The sequence below is a fragment of the Balaenoptera acutorostrata genome, chromosome 1 (assembly GCF_949987535.1).
Source record: "Balaenoptera acutorostrata chromosome 1, mBalAcu1.1, whole genome shotgun sequence".
NCBI classification, from domain to species: domain Eukaryota; kingdom Metazoa; phylum Chordata; class Mammalia; order Artiodactyla; family Balaenopteridae; genus Balaenoptera; species Balaenoptera acutorostrata.
Window position 1 is genome coordinate 140,615,951 of NC_080064.1, and position 12,390 is coordinate 140,628,340.

The following is a 12,390-nucleotide window of genomic DNA, read 5'->3' on the forward strand; positions in this document are numbered from 1 at the left end:
TTAGGAGATTATGTATTTATTTGCTGCTTTTTTTGCTGCGGGAAGTGGCTCATCCTCACTAATGTGATCCTTTGACATTATCTTTTACTTTTGAACCTATTGCTTTGGTTGTTTTCCTCGCCAAATTTGTTTTGCCTTTCTGATAAATTTACCTTATAACATTGAGGTATAGTATACATTTTCAAAGTATGTGAAATGATATCTTGATATATATATTTGTCTCAGGCTCGGGATATCAAAAAAATTCTCAGGAATGGGTTGAACAAACCACGACAATAAGGACTAGGATGCAAAGTAAGTTGATAAATCTCTACCTGTTACTGAAGAAATTTTTAAATTACTACCTGTTATTGAAGTAATTTTAAGTTTATTTGCTGTTTTCTTGATTATTTAACATATAAAACTGTTTAGTTCATCAGATAAGCATTTGGGTTGCTTGTGAGCTCATTAATAAAGGACATTTATGATTACTAGTTTAGTTATTTCCATCTACTTGGATTGGCCGGAGATGGACTGGGTGTAGAGTGTAGATAGTGCTGCGAGAAAACCAGTGGATGGTAGGTCTGTACTTGACAAGTTGTCAGTTCTGTCTAGCAACAGTACAATCTGCACATGAAAATGAAATTCTAATCTTTTGATAGTACCTGTTTTTATTCTTAACAGTTGTTTACCGTTGTATAAATAACCACTTAGAGCAGCTTTGCATACCCATTATTTTAAGTTGTAAATGCTGAAATCCTCAAATTGTATTTTCATGTTTAGGTTTAGGATGGATTAAATGTCATAGAATCTAAGAAATAAATAGGTGCGATAAAACATACTTTGAATTCATCATCTATCATAATTTCTATAGCAGTGTGTCCACATTAAACCTTGACTGTATAAAAAAATCCATGCCGTGCCTTAAGTGACCTTTAACCTCTATCCCTTCCTTACGAGGTCATCAGGTGTCCCTTACTTTTTTTTTTTTATAAATTTATTTATTTATTTATTTATTTATTTAATTTTTGGCTGCGTTGGGTCCTTGCTGCTGCGCACGGGCTTTCTCTAGCTGTGGTGAGCAGGGGCTACTCTTCGTTGTGGTGCGCGGGCTTCTCATTGCGGTGGCTTCTCCCGTTGCAGAGCACGTGCTCTAGGCACGTGGGCTTCAGCAGCCGTGGCTTGCGGACTCTAGAGCTCAGGCTCAGTAGTTGCGGTGCTCGGGCTTAGTTGCTCCGCAGCACGTGGGATCCTCCCGGACCAGGGACAGAACCCGTGTCCCCTGCATTGGCAGGTGGACTCCCAACCACTGTGCCCCCAGGGAAGCCCCCCGCTTACTTTTATTTAGATAATATAAAAATCCCCATCATATAGCTCTTGCTCATGAAATGACTAACTGTAATTGGACAAGATAACCTCTGTGACTTTGTTTTTCTATCAGTAAAGTAGTAATGGTTGCAATTCATTTTTTCCCCAGCAGTGAAGTTTTACCATACACGTAAGTGAGTTCTTCAGCTGTCTAAAACTGAAATAGCTTTTTGCCCTCGCCTTATTGTTGGCTGTTATTTTTTTTTTTTGGCCACGCTTCGCAGCTTGTGGGATCTTAGTTCCCCAACCAGGGATCGAAACAGGGCCCTCGGCAGTGAGAGCGCAGAGTCCTAACCAATGGACCGCCAGGGAATTCCCTGGCTGTCATTTCTTATTGCTGTATATACTTGCTATTAGAAGACCATTTCCTCTTAAAATTTGTTCTTCTTGACCTATTATAGTTAGGAAACCAAATATTAATTCAGCTTTTTAAGATTATGGTTATAACCAGTATCAAAAATTAAAACATTCTGAAGATCTAAGAATTACTCTTGGAAGCAAAACTGCATGAGTTTAAGTGTATATACTGTGAAAAGCTCAGAGTTTTATGATGTTATTAGTTCTTAACTATATATTCTGGGTAACTAATAGCAGATAAATTACTTCCAGAAAAGTGAAGTGTAGTACATATTGTTGTCAAAAAATGTTTGCATTGTCCTCTCTTAAGACACTGTACAAATGCAATGCAGAAGGGAAAATAATTATATTGAAGATCTGGTTGGAATGTAGAAATAGATCTTTATGGTTGCTAAATTGATAGCTCATTTATAGTATTTTCTCTGTTTGTATTCCTACTTTGTCTTAAGTTTGTATATTTGTTAATGGCTTAAATAGTTGTATACTAGTTGATAACCATCTACCATATATACAGGACTCCAGAGTTAAAGAGAAACTATATAGCAGAAATTTGCACATTCGGGTGCAGATAACAAAATTTTTTAGATTTTTGACCACAGAAGGACTTTAAGATAAGAAGAAAGAATTTTCAATCAGAGTAGAAGATTGCAGGAAGAAAGAATTTTCAATCAGAGTAGAAGAGTGCAATGATTTCCAAACAGCCTTATAGATTTCTCTTCAATCTAACATCATTTGAAAAAACTTTTCCTTGGCATTCCAAGTTTCATATCTCATTGTCTTAACTATACACTTCTGCCTGCTTCAGTGAGAAAAAAAAAATCATTTTTAGATTTAGGTGTTCAAGAACCTGGATTTCGGATCATTATTATCACCCTATGTTAGCACCAGTTCTCTGGGTAGACAGGTCCCCCAGTTCAGGTTTCTGCCTGTATCCAGATCTTTGGGGAAAGATAGAACCACTGTCTGTACTTTTGCTGTGTCCCAGGTGATAAAACAGTGAGGCCTCTGAGACTGTGCTTCATTAATACACATGCTTTGGAACCTGTCTCTAAAAGTGGTGTAGAGAAAAGAGGAGAGTTTGGAGTTAGAGCTATTGGGTTCCAGTCCCAGATCTTCTACTTACTCATTGAGTCATCTTGGTAAAGTCTCTTAAACTTTGTGAACCTCAATTTTCTTAACTTTAAAGTTGGGACAATAGTGCCTATAACTAGGTTATTCTAATGAGCTTATTATATATGTGAACACAATGTTTTAAGTCTAAATGTACCACATAAATAATTAATGCTTATTTATTGTTAACAATATATTGTGTAATAATCAGTACTAATAACTATGAAAGATTCATGCCCTCTGCTTTTGACTTTATAGAGTGATTGATTGTTACCATACTCTTCATACTAGAAAAGCTCTGAGCTTTATCTTTTTAAAGGAATTTTTATTACTGTCTCTAAAAATATTTTTAATAAGGATAAAGTTTACCTTTTAGACAGTGTGTTGCCTCAGCAGTATATATACCCTACTAAGTTTGTGTTCTTCAAATTATATAAATATTTCATATGGTATATAATAACTGTTACTTATCTATTCTATATCATTAAAATCATCATAGAAGAGCACTTAACATTTTTATGTATTGTCTCATTTGATCTTTGCAACCATGGATTAAAGTATTCAAGATAAACATTATCTTGATGGATTTTTTTTTCTAAATAAAGTGTTTCACGTGCTCTTTAACTGTAGGTTAAACTATTTTATTGAAGTATGATTGACATACATTCATTTTGGTTTTTAAAATATTTTATTGAAGTATAGTTGATTTACAATGTTGTGTTAATTTCTGCTGTATGGCAAAGCGATTCATTTATTCATATATATATTCTTTTTCATATTCTTTTCCATTATGGGTTATCACAGGATATTGAATATAGTTCCCTGTGCTATACAATAGGACCTTGCTGTTTATCCATCCTATATATAATAGTTTGCATCTGCTAACCCCAAACTCCCAGTGCATTCCTCCCCTACCCCCACCTTCTTGGCAACCACAAGTCTGTTCTCTATGTCTGTGAGTCTGTTTCTGTTTCATAGATATGTTCATTTATGTCATATTTTAGAATCCACATATGAGTGATGTCATATGGTATTTGTCTTTCTCTGACTTACTTTGCTTAGTATGATAATCTCTAGGTCCACCCGTGTTGCTGCAAATGGCATTATTTCATTCTCTTTTATGGTTAATACTCCATTGATTATATATATACCACATCTTCTTTATCAATTCATCTGTGATTGACATGCATTTAATGTGTACAACTTATGTATTTACTGTATACAACTTGATGAGTTTGGAGATAAGTATATACCTGTGAAACCATCACCATAGTCTATGCCATGAACATATCTATCACCTCCAAAAGTTTCCTCCCACCCTCTTTATTTATGATGTGTGTGATAAGAACACTTAACATAAGACCTACCCTCTTAGCAAATTTTTAATATATAGGACAATAGATATAGGTACTATGCTCTACAGTAGATTTCTAGGATTTTTTCATCTCATTTAACTGAAACTGTGCACCCTTTGACTGATATCTCCTGATTTCCCCCTTCCCCAGGCCCTGGAAACCACCTGTTTCTATGAATTTGACTAGGTTCCTCACATAAATGATATTATGAAGTATTTGCATATCTGTATCTGACTTATTTCATTGGGATAATGTTCTCCATGTTGTCCAGAGTGGCAGGATTTCCTTCTTTTTTAAAGCTGAATAATAATTCCATTGTGTGTATATTTGTGTGTATACATATGTATGTATAAATACATCACATTTTCTTTATCCATTAATTTGTCAATGGACATTTAGTTTGCTTCCCTGTTTTGGCTATTATGAATATTACTGCAATGAACATGGGTGTGCAGATATCTCTCCAAGATCGTAATTTCAGTTCCTTTGGATATATATCCAAAAGTGGGATTGCCGGATCATATGGTAGTCCATTTTTAACCTTTTGGGGAACCTCCATAATTCTTTTCCATAGTGACTGCACCAATTTATATTCCCACCAACAGTGTACAGGGATTCTCTTTCCTCCACATCCTCTCCACATACCTTGCACTTCTGTTTTTTCGATAATAACCACAATACATTTGATAATGTGAGTTGATTTCTCATTGTGATTTTGATCACATAAGTCATTGTGCTTTTTAAGTTTGATGTAATTCCATGGTCTATTTTTACTTTTGTTGTCCGTGCTTTTGTTGTTATATCCAAGAAATCATTGTCAAGGCCAACTTCAAGAAGCTTTTTCCCCATGTTTCTTCTGGGAGTTTTATTGTTTCAATTCTTAACTTAAGTCTTTAATCCATTTTAAGTCAATTTTTGTGTATGGTATAAGGGTCCAATTGCATTCTTTTGTATGTGGATATCCAGTTTCCCCAGTACTATTTACTGAAGAGACTATCCTTTCGCTATTGTGTAATCTTGGCACCCTTGTTGAGGATCAGTTGACTGTATCTTCATGGGTTTATTTCTGACCCTCTATTCTCTTCCATTGGTCTGTATATCTGTATTTATGGCAGTATCATAATGTTTTGATTATTCTAGCTTTGTGATATATTTTGAAATCAGAAAGTGTGATGCCTCCAGTTTTGTTCTTCTTACTCAAAGTTGTTTTGGCCTTTCAAATTTGGGGTCTTTCGTGGTTCCATATGAATTTTAGGATTGTTTTCTGTGTCTGTAAAAAATGCCATTGGAATTTTGATACAGATTGCACTGAATCTGTAGATTGCTTGACCATGGGATGTCTTTCCATTTACTTATGTCTGCTTTAATTCCTTTCATCAGTGTTTTAGAGGTTTCAGTGTATAATTCTTTTACCTCCTTGGTTAATCTTATTCCTAAATATTTTATTCTTTTTGATGCTATTGTAAATGGGAGTTTTTCTTAATTCTGTTTGTGTTAATTTTGTTTTCTTAATTTTATGTTCTTATGAGTTATATAAATGTTACATATGTTTCATAATAACTATTATTTAGTTAGTCTCCATTATTAATATCATCATGTACTTCACAGCATTTTCATATATTATTTCATTTGATCTTTGCAACCATGGAGTGAGGTATTTAAGATAAACATTATCTAATGGAAATTTTTTTTTTTTTTTAGTAAGACAGTTTTAACTTTGGTTACCTAACTTTGAAGCTTCTAAATGATACCATTTCCTAGGCTAACCTAGTAATTGCAAAACAATATGCCTTTAGAGTTAAGGTTGATGTCATTTTGTTTCATTTGAGGGTTTTTGTCATATGACCAGAAATAAGGCTATTTCTGTAAAAAATATATATAAAATAAATAAATTAGCAGTGCTAATTTTATTCCTCCAGTTTAGTCCAGTGTTTCTCAAATGAAAACTGTTGATAAATACTAGGAAGATCACTTATACACATAAAGTTATAAAACTCCAGGCAAGTGCTAGATGACAGTATTGGTAATGTAGATCATACAAATGAGTAACTCAGCCTCTTCCCTTTCTGAACCCTGTCCTTCCATTTCCTCTCTCTTAGATGTTAAAATCTGTGGCTATTACAAGGAGGACGGAGAGGAAAAGGAAAGAGCTTTTCATTTGTTTTCTAAAGTTTGATGGAAATAGAGATTTGATGGAGCTGTGGGAAAATTATTTTTGAAATCTATTGTTTAACCACAAAGCTATAACAATTACTTGTCTATTACCAGAAATGGTGAAAAGTTTTTCAATGTAATTTCTAAAATATTACTGATATTTGAAATGGTCAGAAGCACCAGAGGAAGTATTTGAATCAGTTTGAGGTAGAAATTGGTGAAGATTAAGATTGAGTTTTACCTTAAAACCCCTTATCCAGAGAGCTCAGTAATCCATAATCATATTTTGTCCTTCTTTCCCTCTTTACAGCGTCATCACCAGGCAAGCGTTCGATATATGGCAGTTTTTCAGATGGTATTATTTGTTACCTTTTATTATAGTTGTGCTTATTTTCTTTGTCCTCTTAACCTTGTCCCAGAAGTTTCGCAACTCCCATTAAATAATTTGGGTCAAGTTCTTCAAGGCTTTCTCACAAAACTAATGTGTTAAGAGTATGCTTTGTACTCGACCATTACATTAATTATGAAAGAAATCAATCTTGTGTCTCAAGCAGCTGTCAATCTAATAGACACTTAGATCTTCTGCTTTTTCTTCTGTTTCTGACAGATCTCTGCCTTATTTTCTCTTGGTGAAATTTGTATTTTCTTTTTCTGTTGGAAATACTGAAATTATGAAACATAAACTGATAGTCTTTATTACTCCTATCATTAGATGACGGTGTTCAGAAATCAGAGCTTGGAAACCAATCTCCATCAACCTCCAGCCAACGTAAGTTTGTCTATTCAGCTTTCATTAAATGAGTCCCTAAAATTGGTGAACATAATGATTTTTAAATTTTTTTGACACCAAAGAACTTCGTGCTATTTGACGAATTATATTTTAAGTACTTCAAAGGAAAAAGTATATATTTTACCAGCAGTAAAAGTCTTTAAGGACAAACTCTGTGAAAAAACATCTGGCTTCCCCCTTTACTTTATTATCCATAAGACCAAAAGTGAAAGTTGACAAGTAAAGCAGTTAATACTGTTAACCAAGTGAACCGTGTTGAGTCAAAAGAAAGATGCACATAGCATGACATAATGGGAATACCATAGTTTTTTAGAGTTCACAGACCTGAATTTGAATTAGTTTGGGCCACTTACCTTCTGTATAGCCTTGGGGCAAGTTTCTTTAGTTCTCTAAGCCTTTTTATTATCTTGAAAGAGTACTAAGAAAATAACAGTGATTCTCAGATTCTTTGGTCTCAATACCACTTTCCACTAGCAAAATTAATAAGAACCCGGAGACCTTTTTTAAAAAGAGACTTAAAAAAATATATATGAGTTATACCTGTCCGTATTTACCTAGAGATTAAAGTTGGAAAAAATTTTTTTAATGTTTGTTAGTTATTTTTAAACAATTTAGTAAGGAGAGTGATAGATTGCTTTGTATTTTCTCTGATCTCTAATGCCTGGCTTAATAAAATGGAGCTGGAGTTTCATTCTGCTTCTGTATTCAAACTGATACAATATACTGGGATTTTTTTTGGTTTTTTAATTTATTTATTAATTTATTTTTGGCTGCATTGGGTCTTTGCTGCGCACAGGCTTTCTCTAGTTGCGGTGAGCGGGAGCTACTCTTCATTGCAGTGCACGGGCTTCTCATTGCGGTGGCTTCTCTTTGTTGCAGAGTACGGGCTCTAGGCGCACAGGCTTCAGTAGTTGTGGCACGTGGGCTTCAGTAGTTGTGGCTCACGGGCTGTAGAGCGCAGGCTCAGTAGTTGTGGCGCATGGGCTTAGTTGCTCCGTGGCGTGTGGGATCTTCCCGGACCAGGGATTGAACCTGCGTCCCCTGCATCGGCAGGCGGATTCTTAACCGCTGCGCTGCCAGGGAAGTCCCAGTCAGTTGTTTTCTTGAAAGCAACAGGCTCACATTGTTCGTTTTCCAGAAAAAGTCTCCGAAATGTAAAAGTCTGACTAACCACAGTTTGTCACTTGTCCTTTCAAGTAAAAATTCTATGAAAAAAGCACTATTTCAGCTCACAACTCAGTTGCACAAAGTTCTTTTCTTTGAGACGGCCATATACTGTTCTATGTAGCAGAAGTGCTTTATATATATGTCCCATTTCTTCACATAGAATGTTAAGATTTCTATCAAGGTTGAGTTCTAATAAGATAAATTCTTTTAAATGCTTCATGAAGGATGTTCTTAAGTGAAACTGATAACCTCGAATACATGGCCATGAAGAATACAAAGACAGTCCTAGTTTGGTGCTACTGCCCTGTGATTCATCTAAAGCATCAGTTATTTTTCCTACCATGGCTTTTTACACCATCAGGGCAGATGTCAATATGGTGGAAAAAGGCAAATAAGATCTTAGTGTCGGGAGAATAGTTTTAACCTCAAGGACCCCCTTGAAGAGATCTTGAGATACCCCACCAGCCACACTTTGAGAACTGTTGCTCTAGAGTGTTGCTGTCATATTAAATTATTAAATGATGTGGTATATGAGAAAGTGCTTAAACTGAAAAGCATTAGGTAAATGTAAATTCATATCATCATTGCCAGTAATAATTAGGAATGAGTTGCAAGCTAAGTTTTACCAGTGTTAACTTGCATACAGCCAAAGATAGGCATCAGTGCAATTAAAGGGACAGCTAGCTATTATATGGAAGATTTCACTTATAATGAATCCTTTTCTTTATCCCTTTATATACATAAACATTCCACCTTGGATAATAATCCATGTTAGTTTCTAAATTTAAAACTATTTTGTAAAGTGTCTTTTAATATTGTTTACCTCCCAAATATTAGCAGTAGTAATAATAGTTTTGCTTTATAAATTGTATTCTTTCTGACTTGCACATGCCATTACATATACTTAAATTCTACTTTTTCCTCTAAGTCTCTTTATCATTTTGACATTGAAGAGACATATGCATACTCATACACGTAACTTAAAACACATGTGCTAAATTATTTCTTTAAGAAAGTAAATTATCAGCTCCCTTCTTTAAATTCCTTCGTCTTTTATCTAATGTTTATAAAGATTAATATTGGCTTTAAAAGTCACTTGCTCTTGAATCTAAGGAAATAATATTTGTGTCTACCATTTCTTTTTTTCCCGAGCAGAAGTGACTGGACAACCCAAAAGTGCATCTTTTGTCAAGGTGAAGTGGTGGTGGCCCCTTGTCGTGATAGTTCCTCTTCTCATTGGGTATTTTTGTTGCCCTCGTACTTCTGAAGCAGAAACCACTGCTGTTCAAGAGTTCCAGAACCAGATGAAGCAACTTATGAATAAGTACCAAGGTCAAGATGAGAAGCTGTGGAAAAGGAGCCTAACATTCCTGGAAAAACATCTTAATAGCTCCCACCCTCGGCCTCAGCCTGCTATCTTGCTGCTCACTGCTGCCCGAGATGCTGAAGAAGCACTCAAGTGTCTGAGTGAACAAATTGCTGATGCCTATTCTTCCTTCCGAAGTGTTCCTGCAATCCGGATTGATGGGGCGGGCAAAGCAACTCAAGACAGTGATGTTGTCAAACTAGAGGTAGATCAGGAACTGAGCAATGGATTCCTAAATGGCCAGAATGCAGCTGTGGTCCACCGCTTTGAGTCACTGCCTGCAGCCTCTGCTTTGATCTTCTATAAGTATTGTGACCATGAAAATGCAGCCTTCAAAGATGTAGCCTTAGTCCTAACTGTCTTGTTAGAGGAGGAGACACTTGGAACCAGTCTAGGCCTAAAGGAAATTGAAGAAAAAGTGAGGGATTTCCTCAAAGTCAAGTTCACCAACTCTGACACACCCAACTCCTACAAACATATGGACCCAGACAAATTGAGTGGGCTCTGGAGCCGTATTTCTCACTTAGTCCTGCCTGTACAACCTGAAAATGACCTGAAAAGGGGCATCTGCTTATAAGAGGAGACAGAAGAGAAAATCATGTCTCAAGTTCTGAGAATTTTTCAAACTTTCTAACCATAGACAGGATCCAGAGCTCTTTTTGAAAGAACTGGTTTCTTTTTAAAGGAGGTTAAGTTCTTAGGTAAACATGGAATATCTAAATCGTTTATTCAACCTAATTATCTGTTATTTGAGAGAATCGTTTCCTTGTTTCCATTGAGATCTGTGTTAATGATATCTGAGGACTGTAAATTATATGCAGTCCCATAGAGGATCTGCTTAGATTCTGGATTGAATCATTATTGCTATGGTATGACCAGTGGGAGGGATTAGTCTCCTTCCTATGAATCCACCCAATTTTTTAACTTAGATTTTTTTCACAGTTTGTCGAGTTATTAGTAAGACAGCTCCCTGAACACAACTGTGGGTTTTCCCCTTTTGTCCTCTTCTACATCGTTTAGCTGTGAATTCCGTAGTTAGCTTCTGCTTGTAGGAACAAAAATAATGAAAGACCATCCGAGTGTGTGTTTGGGTTTTTTGTTTTTTGCTTTTTTCCTTTGATTTTGGAGGGCAAGGAGAAGGAGACATGGGAAAAGTTGTGGAATGGGGAGGGAAAGGGGGGAAAAAGTCTTCAAGATGAAATGTTAAAATAAGCCACTGAGGGAATTCCCTGGCGGTCCAGTGGTTAGGACTACACGCTTTCACTGCCGAGGGCCCAGGTTTGATCCCTGGTCAGGGAACTAAGATCCTGCAAGCCGCCCCACGTGGCCAAAAAGAAAGCCACTGAGGCTTAGGGTTAGTCAAACATAGTTATATGAACTGCATTCTCAGTGAATTCTGTTGGGACTTGTTTTTCACACGTCCTTTTTTTTTCCTTTAAGAAATTTTTATTCCTCCCAAAGATTTTGAAACATGTGTATGATGAGGTTTAGTATATTTGTTCACTTGGCTCTTAAGAATGGGTAAGTTCAAAAAAAAAAAAAAAGAATGGGTAAGTTCAGAGCCATTTATTTTGGTCGTATCCTGAAAGTTTTGTTAAGAAATACAATTTCAGGAATTGGTAAACCATTTGTTAACCAGCTTTCCTGGGCTGTTGAAGAAGGATTTGATTTTCTGCATGTCTACTTGTTGCATTCTGAGTCCTTTAATGACACTCTTGTAACAAGAATAAAGATTTACAATGCACATGATAAATTCTACTATGAGTGCCTCAAGCGAAAAAGAAAGTGAAGTTTACCATATATGAAGAATGTTAAAATGTACTACTGTACATTACTGTACTACTATAGAATTTCAGTTTTAACTTTGCATCACTAACAGCTTTCTCATCCGTCAACTGCTTTGGTTTTCTTAGAAGCTTAAAATTCTGGATCCACTTTATTTTTTTATTGTCTACAAACCTTTAAATGAAAATATTGTTTTTAGAATACTAGAGCCTGTCAATGGCTTCATCATTTACCTTTTGAGGATCCCATGACTGGTGGTAGAGTACAGTCTCGTTTCTTCCCACTAGGACTACCAGTATTCATAAATTTATACCCCTTATTGTAATTTGTTCCTGACTGTCAGAAGTCAGCTATTCTGATTTATAGAGGATTCTAAAACAAGAGTTTTTGGAAAGACTTATTTTATACATATATATATATTATATGGAGAAACAAATGTTTTTTTAAATGTTTCATTGACCAAAATAATTTTAAAGTAATATTACTTATATCAGGAAAAATAATTGTAGCAGCTGATCTGTAAATGACTTTAAAAGCTATTTTAGTAATTTAAATAAATTTACTTTCTTGGTTTGTACTCTTGTGTGTCATAAACTGAATGATTCATATACCTTTAAAAAAAATTATTCCTAGAGTTTTCTTTACACTTGAACAATTTTAGTGACTTCTGCTAGGAGAAACAAAAGCCAAACAAAGAATTGGAGCCACTCACAAGTACACTGGTAGGAAATATAATCACTATGATTTTCTGTTTCATCCAGGGATTTTGAATTATCACTAAAATGGAATTAGTTTAGGTATTCTCCACTTGGCAAAAGAATCCACACCATGTTTCTCAAATTTTTCATTCTCACCTCTCTAAAGAACCTTTTGAGATTTTTTTTTCCTAATCATCTACCCCCATGAAATTTTAATACTACATATATACTCTATATCTGTTTATGGACTGCATATTTTTA

At 35.3% G+C, this 12,390-nt stretch overlaps 1 protein-coding gene across 8 annotated transcripts in view; it reads left to right on the top strand.

Annotated features, from left to right (window-relative positions):
* The window catches only part of TOR1AIP1 (torsin 1A interacting protein 1), a 53,434-nt gene extending 41,443 nt beyond the window's left edge, over positions 1-11,991 (top strand). For 2 of the 8 annotated variants that reach the window (XM_057528234.1, XM_057528243.1), the window contains exons 8-12: positions 226-294; positions 1,457-1,477; positions 6,634-6,678; positions 7,036-7,092; positions 9,436-11,991. In XM_057528234.1, coding sequence (XP_057384217.1) covers positions 226-294; positions 1,457-1,477; positions 6,634-6,678; positions 7,036-7,092; positions 9,436-10,223 — 980 coding nt within the window. In that variant the 3' untranslated portion in view covers positions 10,224-11,991. The remainder of the gene's footprint in view (positions 1-225; positions 295-1,456; positions 1,478-6,633; positions 6,679-7,035; positions 7,093-9,435) is intronic. The other 6 variants (XM_007188198.3, XM_007188199.3, XM_057528244.1 and 3 more) reach the window with 4 other exon arrangements.
* The last annotated feature ends 399 nt before the right edge of the window (positions 11,992-12,390 follow it).